General features: G+C 51.1%; 1 protein-coding gene across 3 annotated transcripts; it reads left to right on the top strand.

Moving 5' to 3' along the window:
• Positions 1-4,577: 4,577 nt before the first annotated feature.
• IL27 (interleukin 27) lies at positions 4,578-20,378 on the top strand. Of its 3 annotated transcripts, XM_047713576.1 has the most exons (6): positions 4,578-4,637; positions 6,529-6,642; positions 17,899-18,071; positions 18,155-18,253; positions 18,872-19,030; positions 20,114-20,378. In XM_047713576.1, exons 2-6 carry the CDS (start codon positions 6,612-6,614, stop codon positions 20,375-20,377), a joined length of 726 nt encoding a protein of 241 aa, XP_047569532.1. In that variant the 5' UTR covers positions 4,578-4,637; positions 6,529-6,611; the 3' UTR covers position 20,378. The 3 variants fall into 3 exon arrangements, with proteins under 3 accessions (XP_047569532.1, XP_047569533.1, XP_047569530.1); XM_047713577.1 differs by lacking the exons at positions 4,578-4,637; positions 6,529-6,642 and adding an exon at positions 15,795-15,933 and having other exon boundaries at positions 17,899-18,047; XM_047713574.1 differs by lacking the exons at positions 4,578-4,637; positions 6,529-6,642 and adding an exon at positions 15,795-15,933.
• Positions 20,379-20,482: the final 104 nt, after the last annotated feature.

Genomic DNA, 20,482 nt, shown 5'->3' with positions numbered 1-20,482 from the left:
GCAGACAGATGGGAGAAGCAGCTCTGGGCAGTGGGCTCTCAGCCCAGCATAGATCTCTTGGGTCAGCTTCAGAAGATCACGGCCACAGCTCCCACGTATTGGGCTACTACTCTGTGTCCGGTGCTTTGTAGGCATTGTCCCATTTAATCCTTCCAATAACACACAGGCAGACTCTTACTGACCCTATTTTATAGACCAGAAAACGGAGGTCCAGAGAAGTTAAGTAACTGGCCCAAAGTCACACAGCCACAGCCTGCAGTGGGATTTTGAATTTAGGTCTGTCTAATTTTTGAAGCCTGAAGCCTGGGTCTCTCTCCCTTTTTACTTTATACCTGAGAATAGCCATGTATGGTTGTGGAATCCTAGATGTTAATTTCTGGTTAATTACTCCTTCTGAGCCTCAAAAGGCCGTACTTTAAAGAAAACAAAGGCTGTGTCTCTAGCTGAACCTGGCCACTCCCTGTCCTTCCACACTTTGCCAGAAGGCCCCACGTGCTGCTATCACTCTTGGCCTCTGATTGGCCTTCCCTGGAGCCTCGCCCTCCATGGCACAGTCTCTACCTCCAAGGCCTTTAAGAGGTTCCCAGAACCAGGTAATTCCTGGAATTACTGAATGTTCAGATCTGAAAGGCTCATGGGAGTTACAGCCCCATTCTCTACCCTTTGCAGAAGGGCCTGGTGGGGTAGGAATGGGGGGAGGTAGGGAGTGGCATAGAGTGGCTGAAATTCACAGGAGGACTGGGGACCCAAGTGGGACAAGAGCCCGCTGGTCTCTTCTGTTCCTCCCACTCTTCTACCCCCTTTCTTTTTGATCCCCTCATTGCATGTAATGTCCATCTCCCCGGTTTCTAGGGTTCCTCCTGAGAACGGAGGGACGACTGACCTCTACTTCCCCTCAGGAGCTTGTGGATGCTTCCCCATCGGGTTCCCACAGTTCAGAGAATTCCAGCTCCTTGCGGAGAATCAGGACACTCACCATGGGGCTCTTTACTGGCTTCCCAGACATCTAGTCCGCTTCCGCCCACTCAGCTCTCAGATGTGTCCTTTTTTTAATTTCAGAATCACCCCATGGTTGATCTTTAACTGGCGCTCCTTAAAGGTAACGCTAATAATAGGAACAGTGATGGCTACCATGATTGATCGTCTGCCGGAGGGTTTTCCCGGCCTCACCTCACCCAGCACCTTTGTGATTTCTGCCCTATGTGCTTTTAGGCTATACCGTTGTTTACTTAGGACTTTTCAAATGACCTCCTTTCCTTTTTCACTCAAATGTATTTTAAAGGGAGTCTAGGGGCGCGTGGGTGGCTCAGTTGGTTAAGTATTCTGACTCTTCATCTCAGCTCAGGGGTCGATCTCAGGGTCCTGAGTTCAAGCCCCACCTTGGGCTCCATGCTGGCCATGGAAGCCTACTTAAAGAGAGAGACAGAAAGATTACGTAACCACCGAAAATGGAAAACCATAATCATTTGTCATAACTAGAAGATTATAAAAAGAAACACCTATCTATAACTTTTCTCAGGCCACCTGTGTACACTGCCAATGACCTTGTGGGCTGGGTCAAGGAAGGGGGTGGTGGGGTGGTCACACTTGGAGAAACATGGATGTTTACTAGCCAGCCAGTCTGCCAGGTGCTTTGCATACACGGGAGGAGACCTCACTGTCATCACTTGCTTACAGATGAGTTAAAGGAGACCGGGATGCCTGGCTTCCCCTCCTAGAGATCCTGATTTCATAGGTCTGAGATAAGAGCCTGGGCATTGGCTGGGCATTGGGAGTTTGGAGAGTGATTCTAATGAGCAGGGACGTTTGTCTTGGGTTGCATATACCGAGCATGGGTACGGTAAGTGCTCCCAACCCCTGTGCTCTCCTTACCACGTGGCTTTGCCACCTTCCCATCAAATGGGGGACATGGACTGTGTTCCTTTGGAACATGGAGGACCTTCAGGAGCCCCTGGCCTGATCGAGGCAGGCAGAAGTCGTGCTATCCCCCCCCCCTTTTTTTAAAGATTTTATTTATTTATTTGTTGGAGAGAGAGAGCACAAGCAGGGGGAGAGGCAGGCAGAGGGAGAAGCAGGCTCCCTGCTGAGCAAGGAGCATGATGCGGGACTCATCCCAGGACCCTTGGATCCTGACCTGAGCTGAAAGCAGATGCTTAACCAACTGAGCCACCCAGATGTCCGAAGTTGTGGTATCCTAACACAACATGACACCACGCCGTCATCCCACTGCGAAAAAGTCCAAAACAACACACGTGGAGAGACGGCGTGGCAAGGTCAACATCGTGCTGGTCTTCCACCCCGCGGAAGCTCCAGCTGAAAGCCAAGTGTGTGAGAGAAGGGAGCCTGCAGATGGTTCCAGCTCCCACTGTAGGGTCACCTCCAGCTACTGAGTCTTCCCAGAGGAGGCTTGATATATAGGGGACCAGAGACAAGCCCCCTTCAATTGCCCACCTACAGACTTAGAGCATAAGAAAATGGTCATTTCACAGCATTATGCTCGGGGATGGTTGGTTACACAGTGACAGCAACCGGAACGGCCTGATGGTCCCCCAGACTAGGTCCAGATCCTGTGTGCGAACTTGGCTGTGACCTGAGACAAGTTATTATTGACTCTGTATCTTAACATCCACACCCGGGAACAGGAGATTAAGAGGACACCCAGCTCCTGCAATGGTTCGGAGAACTCAAAGATATGGAGTTTTTTTCCAGCACTTAGCAGGGTACCCGACTCGGAACAAGAACTTGAGGAAACAGGGGCACCTGGGTGGCTCAGTGGGTTAAAGCCTCTGCCTTCGGCTCAGGTCATGATCTCAGGGTCCTAGGATTGGGCCCCACATCGGGCTCTCTGCTCAGCGGGGAGCTGCTTCTCCTTCTCTCTCTGCCTGCCTCTCTGCCTGCTTGTGATCACTCCCTATCAAAATAAATAAAAAACGGGGCGCCTGGGTGGCTCAGTGGGTTAAGCTGCTGCCTTTGGCTCAGGTCATGATCTCAGGGTCCTGGGATCGAGTCCCACATCGGGCTCTCTGCTCAGCAAGAAGCCTGCTTCCCTCTCTCTCTCTGCCTTCCTCTCCGTCTACTTGTGATCTCTCTCTGTCAAATAAATAAATAAAATCTTTAAAAAAAAAAAAAAACTGCAATCCTGTCCTCACCCAAACCCGTAATCCTCTTTCCCTAATTCATAAAAAAAATAAATAAATAAATAAATAAATAAACAACAACAACAACAACAACAACAACAAAAAACTTGAGGAACCAGCACAGTAGCAGACAGAATGGGCTCTGCACCCAGACTCTGTGGGTTCAAGTCCCAGCCTTCTTATTTTCTCATTGACCTTGGGCCAGTTACCTGACCTTTCTAGCCTCAGTTTCCCCACATGCGAAGTAGGAATGCCAGCACCGTTCAACATAGGGTGGGTTGCTGTGATTAAGTGAGCATTGCAAAATGCATGGGAAGTAGCATGTACATGATTAAAGCAATGACACAAAACCAGGGCTCCGGCGTGCCAGAAATGTGATCTATTGTGTAAGCCGATATTTCCTGCTCTTTTTCTGCCCACAGCAGGTGTTTGATGGGGTGGGTTCACTGTGTTTTCTCTCCTTTCTCCAGGATTGCTCAGGGGCAGAGCCGGGAAGGGGCTCAGAATGCTCTTGGCCTCAACATCCCCTCAGTACACCGGCATCGGCCAACGTGTCCCCTCTGCCGCCCCTCCCGTCCTTTCTCCCCGCTCTATACCATCCACCCACACAGCTGCGCTCTTGCTGTGTTCTGGGCCACTTCCCACAGCCCCTGGGTCACAGCCAGCTGTGGAGTTATGTCTGGGGCCTGTTCACCGCTGGAAAAGGGGGCACTTCCCCTCCCTTCCTCAGATAGCTCTCTCCACACTATTCAGAGAAACACGGCCTGGACTCCGTTCTAACTTCGTCTTATTTCCTTTTCAAATCGCTCCCTTCCTTCCTTGACTTGGGGAGTGCTTTGAAGTCTGCCCCACGCCACCCACCCTGTTCTCACAATCCTCCCCACGATTCTCCCGTGCCTTTCAATCTCCTACCACTGCTGAACTAAAAACGAAACTGCACCAACATCCCTCCACCCTAGCAGTGACAGCCATGAGGCCCTCGCTGATTTAGCAGGAATGGGATGAGCGTGAAAGGGAATATGGGGAAACTCCGCCTGGGTTTGAATATGAAAACTGGGAATGGATGGTAACCAGGCTTCCGGTGGTTGATGGCTTTGCACGGCATACCAGCGTCAAATGATAACATGACACTCGAAACTTGCATGGTATATACCAATCTGACTTCACATAAAACAAAGTGTGACAATATTATTCAGCCTCAGCAATTATTATGATTATCACACTGAATATTTGCCAGAGCTCCCTGTGGGAGGGCAAAGGGCTGGGTCACGGGTTCACTGCCGGTCATAGGCTGAGCTGGGAGTGGACCAGCTGTGCAGACAGCCACGTCTGTTCGTAGGGTTCTAGAGAGCTCTGTGGCCTTCAGAAAGGCAGGAGTGGGGGTGGCAGGCGCAGGGAGAAAACAAAGAAGGGAGAACAACCCATTTGCATTGTCCCTGTGTGAGCAGCCAGCCCCAGACAGAGGACACCTCTCCCCTGGGGCTGGACAGAGCACGGCAGGTCTCTGTTAACTAGAAACCTTCCTTTTCTCTGTAAAACAAGGTGTTCTTTGCTTTTCTGATTGCAAAAGCAGTTAATGCCGAGGAATCAGAAGATAACCACCTACCTCTGGGTTCAGGCCTCCAGACTGACTGATCACATCCTCTTTCCAACTTCTTTTTGCTTACCCCCTGACTTTCCCCCCGCCCCTCCTTTCAACTTTCATCTTACATCAGCTCTGTGCAACCTTATCCTGTTCTCTCTTTTCTGGAGAACTTGTTTGGAGAGTTGTTGTTTTTAAAGATTTTATTTATTTGACAGAGAGAGACACAGTGAGAGAGGGAAAGAACAGAAGCAGGGGGAGTAGGAGAGGGAGAAGCAGGCTTCCTGCTGAGCAGAGAGCCTGATGAGGGGCTCCATCCCAGGACCCTGGGATCATGACCTGAGCTGAAAGCAGATGCTTAACCAACTGAGGCACCCAGGCACCGCTGTTGTTTTAACTGTTTGAGGAATAATCATTTATTCATTTGACACATATTTATTGAGCCGGGGAATATTCTAGAAGCTATGAATACAGCAGAGCTTACATGCTAGTGGGGGCATGTAAACGATGATAAATGAGCGACCAAACGCTGGAATTTCAGCAGGGCTTGTGCAGTTTAAAATGCCTTGGTTAAGGAAAGCTTCAGTGAGAAGGGAGGGACTTTAAAAAGTGAAGGCCAGGAGGAAGTTAGGGAGTGCTTTGTGCTGAAATTCCTCTTTATTTCCTTAAGAGCACACAGTACAGTATCATCTAATATACTATGTATTTTACTTATGAAGTAAAGTCTGGGGTTCCGGGAGGTGACCACTGGCAGCCAAGACAACATGGGCAAGAAAGACTGGAGGCTCAGTGACCAGAGGCTGAGAGCAGGGACTAGGGAGGGCAGAGTCTTCTCCTCTACTTACGAGGATCCCTCCGTCCCCCTCCCCCTCCCTCAGGTGCTGCAGTACCTCCCCCCTCACCCGCTTATGTGCTTGCACGCACTCTCTCTCTCTCAAAAACGTTCATGAATGAGTGAGTGTGTCAGAACTGGTCTGGCTTCACACCGGCCCTTTTGCTGCACACATTTCTCCTCTCATCCCTACCTGTCAGAACCCTATTAATTCCCAATAACCCTTTACACCTTGCCTCCACTTTTCAGAGGTTCCCCTTCACGGTCATCCAACAGATCTGACCCTCCCAAAAACCTCATCAGGCAAGGTTGGTCCTCATCCCCATCTTGCAGATAAGAAACTGAGGCCAAAAAGAAACCTGGCTTGCTGGGTCTGGGTCAGACACTCTCTCTCTGGCAGGAAGCTTCCTCCCCTCACCCTGAACCCAGAGCCCTCCCCATGTCTTTCTGCGTTGATGGCTGCCCGCCCCCCACAAGTAAGAGGAGGAGGGGAGGGGCTAGGGACTATCCAGGGTGTCAGTGTAACTTTGCTGCTTCTATGTGAGTGGTCTGGGCCCGCTCTGCTTTCCTCCTCTGGTACCAGGTGGATGGATGGACCCAGTGGCTCAAACCAGAAAGGACAGCAGCGAGGACAAGCTGGGTGAGTGGGTCCTATGAGCGGGGCCGGTCTACCCACAAGATCTATCACCTGTGGAGGAAAGAGTGAGCCAGGATGGAGGTCAAGGAGGTGGAGAGAGGGGGATCTGACCTAGCTCTGACCTCTGAGCTCTACCCCAGCTTCCTCTCTGGCTGCAAGGGCCTTGTCTTCACACTTTTGCTCCTGAGGACTTTCTGGGATTTACAGAAAGCTTGGAATGGACAGGCCAGCAGGTCTGGACTCTGGGAGATCCTGGTGGAGGAATGGGAGGAGCCCCCAGGGGCTGGGAGCCTCCCCAGGTCCCACACTCTGATTTGCCCCTCCCCTCTACCCTCTCCAGGTGTCTCTGCTCCCTTCAATCTGACTCAGGCTGCTCATCTGCTCATTGCAGTCTCTCTGGCAAGATCCCCAGTTCCAAGGAACATGGAGAGGACCCCAGGTCGGGGCCGGCCAGGTAGGGTCCTCCCACTCTCTGCGAACGCAGGAGGGATCATCCTGTATCAACACTGTTTGGACTGGAGGCCTCCACATTAGGTCTCCTGCTGTCTTTCGTTTCTGGGCAGAGTTTCTGTTTCCCCGACCTTCTTCCTTCCTTTTTCATTCAGGAGAGGCAGTTAGTGCTGGAATGTGGAGTACCCATGGTCAAGGCTATAGTTGATTACACCGTCCTATGTAACTGACATTTGCTAAGACAGTACCCTTTCAATATTCTCACCAAAAAAAAAAAAAAAAAAAAAGAAGAAGTATATGAGAGGATGGAATGTATCCATTAACTCAAAGTGGGGGGGGGTAACTTTCACAGTGTACACATGTATCAGACCATCACCTTATCATTTTATTTGTCAATTACACCTCCATAAACATGAGGGAGAAAACAGTGTGGCCTCTCACTTGAAGTTCTGGTTCAAATTTCAGTCCTGTACCACTGTGTTATTAAGCTCAGTTTCCTTGTCTGTAGAATGGATCATTTTGAGGAACACATGCGTGTGTGTGTGTGTGTGTGTGTGTGCGCGCACGCAAACCCATTTGAGCCATGTCTGGCATAGAGAGAGGCTTATAAATGCTACGCTACACCAGGCGGTATAGTATAAGTGGTTAAGAAAACCAGAGGTCCTGGGTTCAAATCCCAGAGCTGTCACTTACTAGCTAGGTAACCTTGGACACAAAGCCTTGATGGTCCTCAGTTTCCTTTCCATATAAGGAACGTGAATAATAATACCTACCAGACAGGGTTAGTGTGAAGATTACATGTGCCAATAGTTTAAAAATGCCTGGTATAGGGGCACCTGAGTGGCTCAGTGGGTTAAGCCTCCGCCTTCAGCTCAGGTCATGATCTCAGGGTCTCTGCTCAGCAGGGAACCTGCTTCCCCCTCTCTCTCCGCCTGCCTCTCTGCCTACTTGTGATCTCTCTCTCTCTCTCTCTGTATTAAATAAATAAATAAAATCTTTTAAAAAAATGCCTGGTACATATAAGCATTTGGTAAAATGATATTATAATTTTATAATTATAATCTTATAAAATTATAATATAATTTTAACTTTTCCATTCTGTGTAAGCTCCATGAAGGTGGAGCTTTCTGCCGGCCCCATTCACTGCTGAACTCCAGCACCTAGAGCAATGCCTGGGACATACTGGGTTTGCACTTAAGAAATATTGACCAAGCTTCTGCTTTGTTTTCACGTTATCCTTTCTACCTGAAATGCTCTCTCCAGTGGCTTCTGATAGAGTGCTCTTTCTACTGCATGATATATTCACCTTTATCATTCAAAAAAAAAAAAATCTGGTCTGTGATTTTTTTTTTCTGACATTGGAAATCTATCAGGAAGGCAGATCAAAGAGGGGCAGGGGACCGGTGCTACAAATGGCAGAAACACAGCTCCAAGTAGCTTCAGCAAAAAAGAAGATTGGCTCATGAAACTAAACACTTCAGTATGACTGCTTCAGGAATAGTTGGATTCAGGAGCCCAAAGTCAATCACAAGATTCTTGTCTTCTGCTCCAGCTCTCAGCTCTACTTTCCCATGTGTTGGCTCCAGCCTGAGGCAGGGTCTTCCCTCACAGCAGCTAAGAGCAGATCCTACCTCTTTAGAGTCATATCTGCAGAGAGAAAGCTTCTTTCCTGAGGGCAAGTCCAGGGACTGACTCTCAGTGGATCTCATATCCCCCCTTGAACTGTCCACTCTAACGACTGGCTGGGTCTGTCAGATACCCATCATGGGGGGGCGGGGAACGCAAGGAAAGTCAGGCTCGTAAGAGGATGGACAAATTTCCCAAAGGAAAATCCAGATGCTTTTTTTTTTTTTTAAAGGAAGAATGGGTGGGCAAGTGGAAATGACAGATGGCAATGACATCCCAAGGGATACTCTTCTCTCCCTCATTCTCTTACTTGCAGGCCAGTTGGCAAGCTTTGCTTTTATGTGCTCTCAAGAGTAGTAACACTTGCCCGTTTCCAGAGCCCACGTTCACTTCCTTTCTCTGTGAGGAAAGTCCTGCTCTGTCCATGCTCCCGGTGAAGTCAGTTACAAACTGCCCTGATGTGATGTGTTCCCTCTGGTTTCACATGTTTGTCCAGTCTCCTCGGCTAGGTGGCCACCTCTATGGGCAAGGACCGTGGTTGCCACACCTTGGTACTTGACCCCTGCTTCTGTCTTCCCCTCTCCTACCCAGGGGCACCACTTCAATTCTGAATCATGAAAAGAGTAGAAGTGGTTCATATCAATCTTGCCCACAGGACTTAGATGTCTGAGGAGGTGGGTGGACATTCGAGGTCTGGAGAAGACCCTAGGGCTCTGGGAAGGGCCCAGAACATGTAGAAAAATTGACAAGCTAAGAGATGAACATTTGGATCTTAGGGCTACACACAGGGTCTTAGTGTAGTTGGGAATGGGATGGGATGGACCCGAGAGCCAAAGAGGGAAGAAGGCATTTATGGAAAGGTGAGACCTGCTGGAGGGACAAGGAGCTAATTATCTGAGCTGAGGGGGCCTGGGTGGCTCAGTTGTTAAGAGTCTGCCTTCAGCTTGGGTGATGATCCCAGGGTCCTGGGATCAAGCCCCACATCGGGCTCCCTGCTCGGCAGGAAGCCTGCTTTCTCCCTCTCCCACTCCCCCTCCTTGTGTTCCCTCTCTCACTATGTCTCTGTCAAATAAACAAAAAAATGAAATTTTAAACAATTATTTGAAGAGCTGAGGAAAGAGTGTTCTAGGCAGAAGGAAGAGTAGGTACAAAGGCCCTGAGGTAGAAGTGCGGCTGGTGTATTTGTGGGGCAGCCAGAAGGTGTGAGACGGAATAAAGGAGGCCCGTGGAAAAGATCATGAGGGCTTTGTCAGCCATTGGGAGGGTTTTTGCTTTTGCTCAGAGTGACATGAGGAGCCACAGGAATCAGCGAACCCAGGGCCAAAACCGAGGCAAGAGCAGGGAAATGCAAGTGGGCAGAAACATATATGCTATGTATATTCTTTTGCATAAGTCCGATATTGTATAAAAATATAAGCAGTGATGGGGTACCTGGGTGGCTCAGTCGGTTAAGCCACTGACTCTTGATATCAGGTCAGGTCATGATCTCAAGGTCATGAGATCAAGCCCTGTGTTAGGTTCCGAGCTGGGATTGGAGCCTGCTTAAGATTCTCTTCCCTTTTCCCTCTGTACTCCCTGCCCATGTACATATACTCCCTCTCTAAAAAAAATTAATATAAATATAAGCAGTGAGTGTGTTCCTTTCCTGGGGAGTGAGCTGTCCGCTCAGCTTGGGGTGTCACATGCAGTGGGCCAGACGAGTGAGGGACATGGCGGCAAGGGGTGGCCAAGACCCCGTGGAGGCCACGAGGGGAGGGCCTGGGGAATGGTGTGGGGCCCGGTGTCAGCCTCAGCATTCAGGGCCTGCCCGCCTCCCTCAGACACCTGACAGGGCCTGCCCTGGGGCTCAGCCCAGGGTCTGTCTCCACTCTAAGTGTTCTTCATAGAGAGGCTTGATGAAGCCGCAGCTGGCCCCTGAGGGGTGGGGTGCGGGCAGGTGGGCAGGGGTGAGTCCCATCACTGGTTCTCAGAGTTGAGGCTGTCCTCATCCTGGCCCAGAGATTTCTGCTTCTGGCCTGAATTCTGTTCTGATGTGTGTTTCTGGGTCAGTCACTAGGCCCCCTCTGCCTGTGCTCCCACCACCTGCTCCCCCAACCATCCCTACTTCCTGAGGTAGCCTCTTCTGTTTCTTACTTTCCTCCTCCCACTCTCCTTCAGCCTTTGTCCATTGATGACAACCGTCCCTCGTCTTTATTAACAACAGCTAACATTTCTTTCCTCGTGAGTCTTACACTACTACCAATAGCTAAAACCTATAGTTTTACCATACACCAGGTCCTGTTCCACTCGCTTTATAAATAATAGCTCGTTGAATCTTCTAGACTATCTTTCGAGTTTGTATTATTTTCCCCACATTATTGATGACAGAGCAGGCACAGAGAGGTTAAGTAACTCACCTAAGATCACACAGCTACTCAGCAGCAGCCATGTACGTACGTAATCGTCACGGCATCCTAACCACCTGGTGGAAGCAGCCACCCCACTCTGGAGATGAGCCAAGAACGGGGAGATTTCAGGCCTTGACCAAAGCAAGTGTTGGCACTGTGAAAGAGAAGGTCTGTCTCCCTCCCCAGTGGGGCCCTGCCCCATGACGCCCTATACTGTTCCAAGTTCACCTTCATGTCTGAGCTGAGAGCTGGGCAGGGCTGGGATGATGAGCCTCATCTTGTGGATGAGGAAACTGAAGCACAGAATGTCTGCGCCACTCTCTCGAGAGGGCACATACACTTGGGGAAGGGCCAGTAGGGCCGGGACTCAAACCGGGACTTTTCTCTCTCCATGCTGGTGTTTTTCCTCTGCAGCCCTGCCTCCTGGGCTTCAAATTCTTCCTTCCCCGACAAAGCAGGCAGCCCATCCTCTCCTCTCTTAACACACAGAACACCCAGCAATAAACATCTCATCAGTAGTTAGCCCGCCCCGCCGCCCCCCAGCCCTTTCTCTCAGACCCTCCCAAGAGGAATCCCAAAAGAGATTCCCCATTTAGAGGCAGCACCCCAGGTCTGGGGGAGGGGGCGTGGTGAATGCACGAGGCAGAATGAATCCTGTAGACCCCCGGGGTGTGGGTGGGGTGGGGTACCCAGGATGGGGGGCAGGTGCTGTGCCTCAGGGCTTGGGGTGGGTCTACCATCAATGATTGGGAGACTCAGAGGTGTGATCCCAGATCCAGCCTGGCCTCACCTACCCCCAGCCTTCCTGCCTGCACCTTCATTTCATGGAGGGGTTAGTTCCAAGCCTTGGAGCTGACATCAGAGGACCCAGGGATTCCCCTCACTAGCCCAAGATGAAAGAAGGGGACTTGAATTCCAGTCTTCATTCTGTCACTGATCTGTTGCGTGGCCCTGAGGAAGACTTCCCCTCCCTAATTCCATCCTGATGTCACATCTGAAGCTTCTAACTTCTACTTCCTAGGCTCAGGATTCCCATGCAACCCCGTGGAGTGCCCCATGGGGTCCAAGCCATAACGGGGTACTCGGAAAATGATCATAAAATTGGTGGATGGTTCTTTTTCCTCTTTTTTTTAATCATCTAGGTTTTAATTTCCCTACGTAATAGCAGCATTTGAAAACCGTTACTACTTTTAAATGAGGAACCTGAGGTCCAGGGCTGGCCAGTGACTCACCTGAGGTCACCAGAAGTATTAGCTACATACTAGAGTCCAAAGCTTGGCGCCCTTGGCTTCCTTTCCAGCCCTTCCCAGTCTTCACCACATCCCTTCCATTTCCTGCTGGGAGCCCAGCCCAAGCTTCAGCTCACCTGCCAAGATCCACATCTGGAAACAGAGGCCCAGGCAGACAGAAAGGGGCCCAGCCCCATCCTCCAGGCATGGGGACAGAGGCTGGAGCCGCCCTCCTTGGCTCTCTGGTTTCTTGGTGAAGATCTGCTAAGATTGTCTGCTAAGGACCGTACCCAGCTGCCCAGCTTCCCACTTGACATCGTCAGTACCAATTGTAGCTATTGGGGACATCTGTGCACATAACTGGCACGAATGCCCACCCTTGTGGGTCTCAGACTCTAGCACATGGAGACAGACCAAAAAAGGGGAGAGAGAAAGTGTTAGATGTTTTTAAATGTTATGTAGAAAAATAATGCAGGGAAAGGGATAGAAAGTGGGTAGGGAGGGACGCCTGGGTGGCTGTCAGTTAAGCATCTGCCTTCGTCTCAGGTGATGATCTCAGGGTCCCCTGGGATGGACCCCCAAGAAGCAGGCTCCTTGCTTCTCCCTCTCGATCTGCCTGCCACCCCCCCTGCTTGTGCTTGCTCTCTCTCTCTCTCTCTCTCTGTCAAATAGGTAAACAAAATATATATTTTTTTTAAAGTGCCGGGGGGACTTAATAGATACAAGCAAATAATTTCAATGAAGTGAACATATATTAAAGATAATGTCCACAAACTATGATTACATGGGATTTCTGGAATCTAAGGAAGGGAATCTATAAAAAGCTAAGAATAAAATACTTAATGCAGTTTAAAGCTTACTTGCTGAAATGAAAAAAAAAATACAGATATTCACTATCACATCTAGTTAACATGCTGGAGTACAGAGCTAGAAGAACAAACAACACACTGAATGTGCATTTTTTAAAAAGATTTTAATTTATTTTTTGACAGAGAGACAGTGAGAGAGGAAACACAAGCAAGGGGAGTGGGAGAAAGAGAAGCAGGCTTCCTGCTGAGCAGGGAGCCAAAGCTTGGCTCGATCAAGACCCTGGGATCATAACCTGAGCCGAAGGCAAATGCTTCACAACTGAGCCACCCAGGCGCCCACCCCACAAGGTGCATTTTTTAAAGGTATAAAATCTATAAAATCTCTTTAAAGGTATAAAGCCTACCTTTTACAACCAGAAACGAAGTAGGACAAAGTACAAATTAATGATCTTTCCTGAACTCATCAAGGAACTGAGGTAACAAGGCAAGCAACTGACCTCACATTCAGAACAGGATAGATATCTTCAGTTAGGAAATAGAATATTTATTTACTTACGGCAGACACTGATAAATACCATCTAAACTGACAAAAATAGTAATGTGGAATTTTGTTTTAACAAAACCCACTGCAAATTAAAAACATAGGTTAAAAATGAAAGTATGTTAAAAAAAAAGAAAAAGATAAACCATGTAAACACTAATCAAGAAGAGCAGGACTCACCGAATTGATTTCAGACAGAGTAAACTTCAGGGGAAAAAAATGCAATATTATCGTGGGTAAAGAGAGAGAGACATCACACTCTGATAAAAGGATAGTTCTTCAAAAAGACGTAACAATCTTAATTGTGTCTCTACCTAAACAATATAGCATCAAAACACATGAGAGAAATTGATAGATCTAAAAGGAAAAAAAATATATATATCCACAGTTATGGTTGGAAATTGTGACATTTCTTTCTAGAAAAAAGAAAAGAGAAAGTGCCAAGGGCAGAATTGTATCTTTTAATCAGGTCAGTGAGGACTCTGTTTGAGAAGGTGACATTGGAGCAGGGATCATAAGAAGAGAGTGGGCTTTGCAGATAACCAAAAGAGTGTTCCAGGCAGAAGGGACAGCAGGTGCAAAGGCCCTGAGGCAGCAGCATGCCTGGCATGTTCTAGGAGCAATGAGGGAGAGAGTATGGCCGGAGTGGTATGAATGAGGATAGAGTAAGCAAGATAAACAAATATATGATATCCATTGCAGACAGGACTTATGGCAGGAAGAAATGAGCTATTCAGGGGAGGAAGCCTGTGACAAGGGGTAGGCTGAGAAGGGGGGACTACCGAGAATACAGTGAGGGCTTTCTAGGCAAAAAAAAAGAGCTTGTGGAAAGGCAAGCTGGTATGAGATGTTGCATCGTATTCAAGCACAAATCTCCAGTTGCTGGAACAGAACAGGGCGTCGGGCAGGGATGAGGCTGCAGGGATCAGCCTAAGCCAGACAGGGATGTGCAGAGAATCAACAAGAGACAGAAGGCCTTGGGGAACCCTCAGAGAAGGTCGGGAGGATTGGGAGGTTGTGGTGATAGAGCGGGAGATGGAATTCAAGGTTTGAGAGGCACAGCAGTTCTGAGCAGTTCTGGGTAAAGGATGGGGAGTGGCTGTGGTCAGAGGGTAAGTGGGCTGGCTTGCCTCCAGGACGTATGGCAGGACTTGGGGGACAGCCAGACCGGGGTCTGTCCTCACAATCAGTCTCAGGATGTTTGCCCCCCCCCCCCCCCCCGCCGCCCCCAAGTGGGGAGCCTCAAGGGCATGGGGTGTGGGGGAAAGAGCTGTCACCACTAGGGGACACTGCAAGGGAAACTATTTCGGGCTAGGGAGGTGCCAGCTGCTCCCTCTTCCTTTTCCTTCTCCTCCAGGCAACTGTCTGGGATTGCTCCCCCAAATGTACTGGTACTTCCCAAGCAGTTGGTTCCAGGCGGCCCTACTGGGCAGGGCCAATATAGGGCTGAGGAGGCAGAGTATAGAAAGGGAAAGCCCCCTTGGTTTCTGTCTCACTGCAGGGACCCAACAGGGAAACCCCACATGATCCCAAAAGGAAAGTGGGCCTTGGGGAAGACCGAGAAACCCCCATCTTGTCCCTGAAGATGGAAAATCCAGGGTGGTGCTAAGGGTGGAGTTGTGCTGGAAGGGAGACTGGTGGTTGGTACAGACCAGCCCTGACAGCCATCCGCAGAGCAGAAACACAGAGCTGGATTATTCTGGGACCTGACTGAGCCCCATCCTGACCTCACACAACCCCAGCCTAGTGAGCCCTGACCCTAAACATCAACAGAGCTCTTATCCTAGCCCAAGCCTGGGCACTGACCTGAGTCACGGGCTCTGTCAGAACCACAGCCCAAGCTCTGCACCCAATCTGGACAAGAGCTCAAAGCCCATCCCCAAATAGTCCCAAGCAGACCCTCCAGGTCATTGAGAGTTCTGACCCCAAGTGCCGACAGAGGTGGGATGTTGACCCCAGACAAAGCTCTAGACCAAGTCCAGCTCTAGACCAAGTCCTGATCCTAGTTATAGATTGAGTGCTAATCTTAGATCTTACTCTGATCAAAGACTGAGCTGTTGGCTCTGAAGGGAGACATTCTCCTCCGCCCTGACCTTGGCCGTAGACCGACCTTTGATCCTGCCCAGCCTGGGACCCCACTGCTCCACATCAAACCCTGTCCCAGCTCCACAAGGAGCTCCCCACTTCCTTCACAGTCCCTCCCTCAACCATCTGGTAAACCAGAAAAGAGTGGGATGACTCAAACCCCCAAGTCCTCTCTGATGGGCAATCCCCTTACCTGGCCATCTGTCTTCTACAGGACAGCGAGCTGGTGATGGAAATAGGATGATAATGACAGAGCAGTGAAACAGAATGGTTTGAGTCTCCGGGACCTACCGGTCCCTAGAACTCACCCAGGAGAGGGGACATGAGTGTAGGGCCAGTCCTGGAAGCTCAGCAGGGGGTCTGGAGCTTGGCTTGACCGAAACCCCAGCTTCCCGCCACCCCCCCTCTGCATATCCCGCCCCCTCTGGGAAGGGAAATGACATTTCCCCATTTCAGCAAGGGGTGGTGAGGAGAGAAGACTGAGCGCAAAGCCGAAAGTACAAGCAGGACGGAAAGTGAAACCGGCGCAGCCCCCAGTATAAGACCCCTGCCCGGGAGATGGCTGGCCACACAAGCTGGGCCCCGCTATGGGCCAGATGGCAGGCGACCTTGGCTGGCGTGAGTCTGAGGCCAGGGCTGGGGGTGGAGGGTGGGCAAGCCTGGCTGACACTGGGCAGGGGGTGGGAGGGCTTGATGGGTGTGGATGGGGGCAGCTACTTGGCCAAGACTAAGAATACAGGATACGGTCGACCGGAGAATGGGAATGAGTCTGGCATGAATGCGGGGTGGAGCAGAGACAGAGGGGTGATTGGTCGGCCAGGGCTAGCCAGAGAACAGGATGAGAAAGAGGTGGGCAGGCAGTTTGACCAGGACCAGGACCAAGCATGTAAATGAAGAGTTTGGTTTGAGTGAATGAACAGGGACAAGACAGTCTGGCTGACAACTGGGGATGATAGAGAAAGAACAGCAGGAGGAGTTGGCTGGAGTGTGGGGCTGAGGCCAAGGAGTCAGCAGCCTAAGTGGGTCAAGGGTCTGTAGCTTGGAAGGAGATCTGATCCTCTGTGGGTGACTCAAGGAGTCAGAGCCTGGAACCAGAACCACAGGAAGAGGAGCAGATAGTAGGGCCATGGTAAGGACCAAGGGCTAGAGGATGGGAATAGAGCCAAGGCCAAGGACCCAGGACTGGGTACAGAGGGTAGGGAGAAGCCATGGGAAAGGTCTGGAGCTCCAGAGCTCAGATAGGATGCAGAGGGTCAGTAGGAAATGGCACAGCTCAGTGCTGGGTGGGCAATAGCCACCAGAGCCCGGGGGCACGCACTTTCCCTCAAAATAGAGCTAAGAGGAACCCCACGCCATCAGAAGTCTCTCTGGGATAACAGAGGGGTCCCTAAGCCAGGGGATACTGAACATGGGGGTCTCAGGCACTGCCCCCCACCTCTGGAAGTACATTGGTGAATGGAAGCACCCAGAAACTCCCCTTGGTCTTTATTTATAGGACAATTCAGGAAGCGGAGCCCAGGGGTTAGGGATCAAGATCGGACAGGGGAGAGGCATGGAGAGGAGGGTGAGCAGGAACAGACTTAGACTTACAGCCTAGTTTTGGTTTGTGTTTCGAGAATTGTGTAACTCCAGTGATTGCTAGATTTCCTCTCCCTGATGGAGAAACCGCCAAACACTGCCTTCTTCCCATGGCTCCCACCCTAGCCCCCCCCCACCACCACCACTCTTCTTTCCAGGAAACATAGAGCAGGAAGTACTTTCAGAAATCAGCTGGTCTCACTCCCCCATTTTATAGATGGGAACCTGAGACACAGAGATAGATGACTTGCTCAAGGGAAGAACCTGGATGAGAAATAGAGGTTCTGCCTCCCATTCTGGGCTCTCCTCCTTTTCCTGGCACCCCCTGTTCTTCCAACACTGCAGAGTGACCCACCTGCCTTGGTGGTGGCTGGACCAAGCCATCCTTCTGACTCCCTGGGATGGAGCCTCCAGCACTGCCCACCCACCCCTGGGGCTCTAGTTCAGGCCATCAGAGCTACCTGGCTAAGCTCAAGGAATTCTCTGGCAGAACACAGCATGCCCATTGCAGGGGAGGTGGCTGCCTCCTCTAAGTTCCCTGGGGGAAGCACCCAGGCTCTGCGTTTGGGCAGATCTGGAATCCAGTCCTGGTTCCCTCACCCTCTAGCTATTTGAACTTGGGCTGGTCAACTTCACTGAGCCTCATTTTCCTCATCTGCAAAATATAATAATATGATAGCCCCAGGGTACCACATACAGTTGAGCAAGTTGTTCACTGAAAAGACATTTAGCCAAGGGAGTTAGTGGGGATCAAGATCCAGCCTGACATCTGCTTGCAAAGGTGGGTACTCTGTGCAAGGTTGTGTCTGTCTTGGACAAGGGGTAACTTCTTTCCATACACACAGAGATGCCATATAGTATCCTCAAAAGCTTCCATCTTATTGATGGCTGTGCAGGGTCAGCGAGATGGTGCACAGGGCTTGCCTAGAGTGCAGGCTAGAAAGGGCACATGAGTTCTTCTCAAGCTTTGCCCTCATCAGGCCCACCGTCTCCCCCTCTCTCCAGGGCTCGGCCTTTTGCTGCTCTCCTTGCTCCTGACTCGAGCTGGTGTCTGGGGATTCCCGAGACCGCCAGGGAGGTCCCCCCTGAGCCTGCAGGAGTTGCGGAAGGAGTTCAAGGTCAGCCTGCAGCTCGCCAGGAAGCTGCTCTCCGAGGTTCGGACCCAGGCCCACCGCTTTGTGAGTCTCCCTAATGCAACCGATTTCGAGGGTGGGCAAATCCCCACTCCCTCTGGCCCTCACTAACAGACCTTGCCCCACAGGCTGAATCCCACCTGCCAGGAGTGAGCCTGGACCTCCTGCCCCTGGGGGATCAGCTCCCCAATGTCTCCCTGACCTTCCAGGCCTGGCACAGCCTCTCTGTGAGTTGTTGGATGGTGGATTGGGGCAGGAGAGCTGGCAGTAAGGCTGGGCCGGGTGGATGGAGATGGAAGTCAGGGATCGAACAGAAAATGGATTTGGGGAGGAATCAGATCTGGATGAGGCTGAGTATGTCATTGGATATAAAGATTCAGCTGGAGGGGCGCCTGCGTGGCTCAGTGGGTTAAGCCGCTGCCTTTGGCTCAGGTCATGATCTCAGGGTCTTGGGATCGAGCCCCGCGTCGGGCTCTCTGCTCGAAGCGGGGAGTCTGCTTCCTCCTCTCTCTCTGCCTGCCTCTCTGCCTGCTTGTGGTCTCTCTCTGTCAAATAAATAAATAAAATCTTTTAAAAAAAAAAAAGATTCAGCTGGAATAAAGGAGTGGTGTGAGAATGAGGTTGTACATACAGAGGAGAGATAGGTTTGGGACGAGGAGTGGGGCTAGGGTTGGAAGGAGGCTAGAGACAAGATAAAAACACAAGTGAGGGGATGGATGGGGAAAGGGGATGGCAAAGAAGGGGTCAGAGTGGGGCTGTGGACAGAGAGTGACAGGATGGTGATGAGGTTGGGTTTGATCCTCAGCCTGTGAGGCTTGTCTGACCCCTTCCCTTCCTTCCCACAGGACCCAGACCGGCTCCGCTTCCTCTCCAAGATGCTTCACCCCTTCCATGTCCTCTTGGGAGGCCTGGGGAGCCAGGGGGGCTGGACCAGCTCTGAGAAGATGCAGCTGTGGACCATGAGGCTGGATCTCCGGGATCTGCAGCGGCATCTACGCTTCCAGGTAGCATGTCCCCCCCCCACCACCCTGCCTCCTCAACACCCAGAGACCAACACAAAAAAATTGAAGGTCTTTGCCTCCCTTTTAAAAACACAGGTTTGCGTAAGTATGGAGGGAGATGCTCTAGACCCTCTTTTGGGCGGGGGGCTTGCTCTGTCCCCTGAATCTCTGCCCTCTCTTGGGGTCTTGGTCTGAACAGCCCTGAAGCTCCCAGAACGGCTGTTGGCATCAGCAGGCTGTGCAACCAACCTGGCTCCCTTCTCCCTCAGCCTCTCACATCACCAGGCCTTCCTGAACATTCCCAAGGGAAACTGGCATTTTCCTCTTAACAAAAGGAAAATAGGGTCTCCTGGGTGGCTCAGTCGGTGAAGCATCTGCCTTCGGCTCAGGTCATGGTCCCAGGGTCCTGGGATGGAGCCCCGCATCAGGCTGTCTGCTCAGCGGGGAGCCCACTGCTCCCCCTGCTTGTGCTCTCTCTCTCCCTCTGAGAAATAAATAAAACCTTAAAAAAAAAGGAAAATAGGAAATGCAAGCAGCCTAAAAGCTAGCTATCCCACCTCTCTGCCCATATCCAATCCTAAGATGACCCTTAAGAACTTCTGGAATCCCAAGTGCCCAGGGCAATCCCGGATGAATGTGGCATCTCCATGAGCAGCAGCAGCAACTTGCTCTATGACTTCCATTTTCTTTTTTTTTCTTAAGATTTTATTTATTTATTTGACAGACAGAGATCACAAGTAGGCAGAGATGCAGGCAGAGAGAGAGGAGGAAGCAGGCTCCCCGCTGAGCAGAGAGCCTGATGCAGGGCTCCATCCCAGGACCCTGGGATCATGACCTGAGCCAAAGGCAGAGCTTTAACCCACTGAGCCACCAGGCGCCCCTGACTTCCATTTTCTTGAACCAAAAAAATCAGGCAGGACGCGGGAGATGGTGACATAATGGCAGCTCTAAAGGAGGGGCTGTCCGGGGATATCATGCCCCTTGTGGTCTCTGATATCATTCTGTACCAGCGGGCACATAAAGGAACAGGGATGCGCTCCGGGGTGCAGCTGGGCTGTTTTCTGACCGGTGGGTATCTCCCTGCAGATGCTGGCAGCAGGACTCAAGCTCCCCGAGGAGGAGGAGAGTGAGGAGCAGAAGGGGCAGCTCGAACGGGCTCCGGGGAGTCCCTCGCAGGTGTCAGCGCAGCCGTCAGCACAGCCGTCATGGGCCCAACTCCTCTACACTTACCAGCTGCTGCACTCCTTGGAGCTTGTCTTGGCTCGGGCCGTGAGGGACTTGGTCTTGCTCTCCCATGCCGGACACACAGCCCCAGCCTTGGGATGCTCGGTGTCCGACTCCCGGCCCTGATGGGGTGACTTCTCAGCCCCTTCCCTCACCCTTCAGGACCTGAGGACTGGAGTCTGGATAACGGGACAGCTTCTGGCTCATGGGCCTTAAACGAGGCAGGACTCC

The sequence above is a fragment of the Lutra lutra genome, chromosome 18, assembly GCF_902655055.1.
Source record: "Lutra lutra chromosome 18, mLutLut1.2, whole genome shotgun sequence".
Taxonomy (NCBI): Eukaryota; Metazoa; Chordata; class Mammalia; order Carnivora; family Mustelidae; genus Lutra; species Lutra lutra.
The sequence above is the reverse complement of the archived record's forward strand: the minus strand, read 5'-3'. Positions and strand labels throughout refer to the sequence as shown.

Excerpts from the sequence above, each read along its gene's own strand:
- IL27 (XM_047713576.1), top strand. The coding sequence starts at position 6,612 with ATGGAGAGGACCCCAGGTCGGGGCCGGCCAG. Across the intron at positions 6,643-17,898 it reads CCCAGGTCGGGGCCGGCCAG|GGCTCGGCCTTTTGCTGCTC; the intron begins GTAGGGTCCTCC and ends CCCTCTCTCCAG. Across the intron at positions 18,072-18,154 it reads GGACCCAGGCCCACCGCTTT|GCTGAATCCCACCTGCCAGG; the intron begins GTGAGTCTCCCT and ends CTTGCCCCACAG.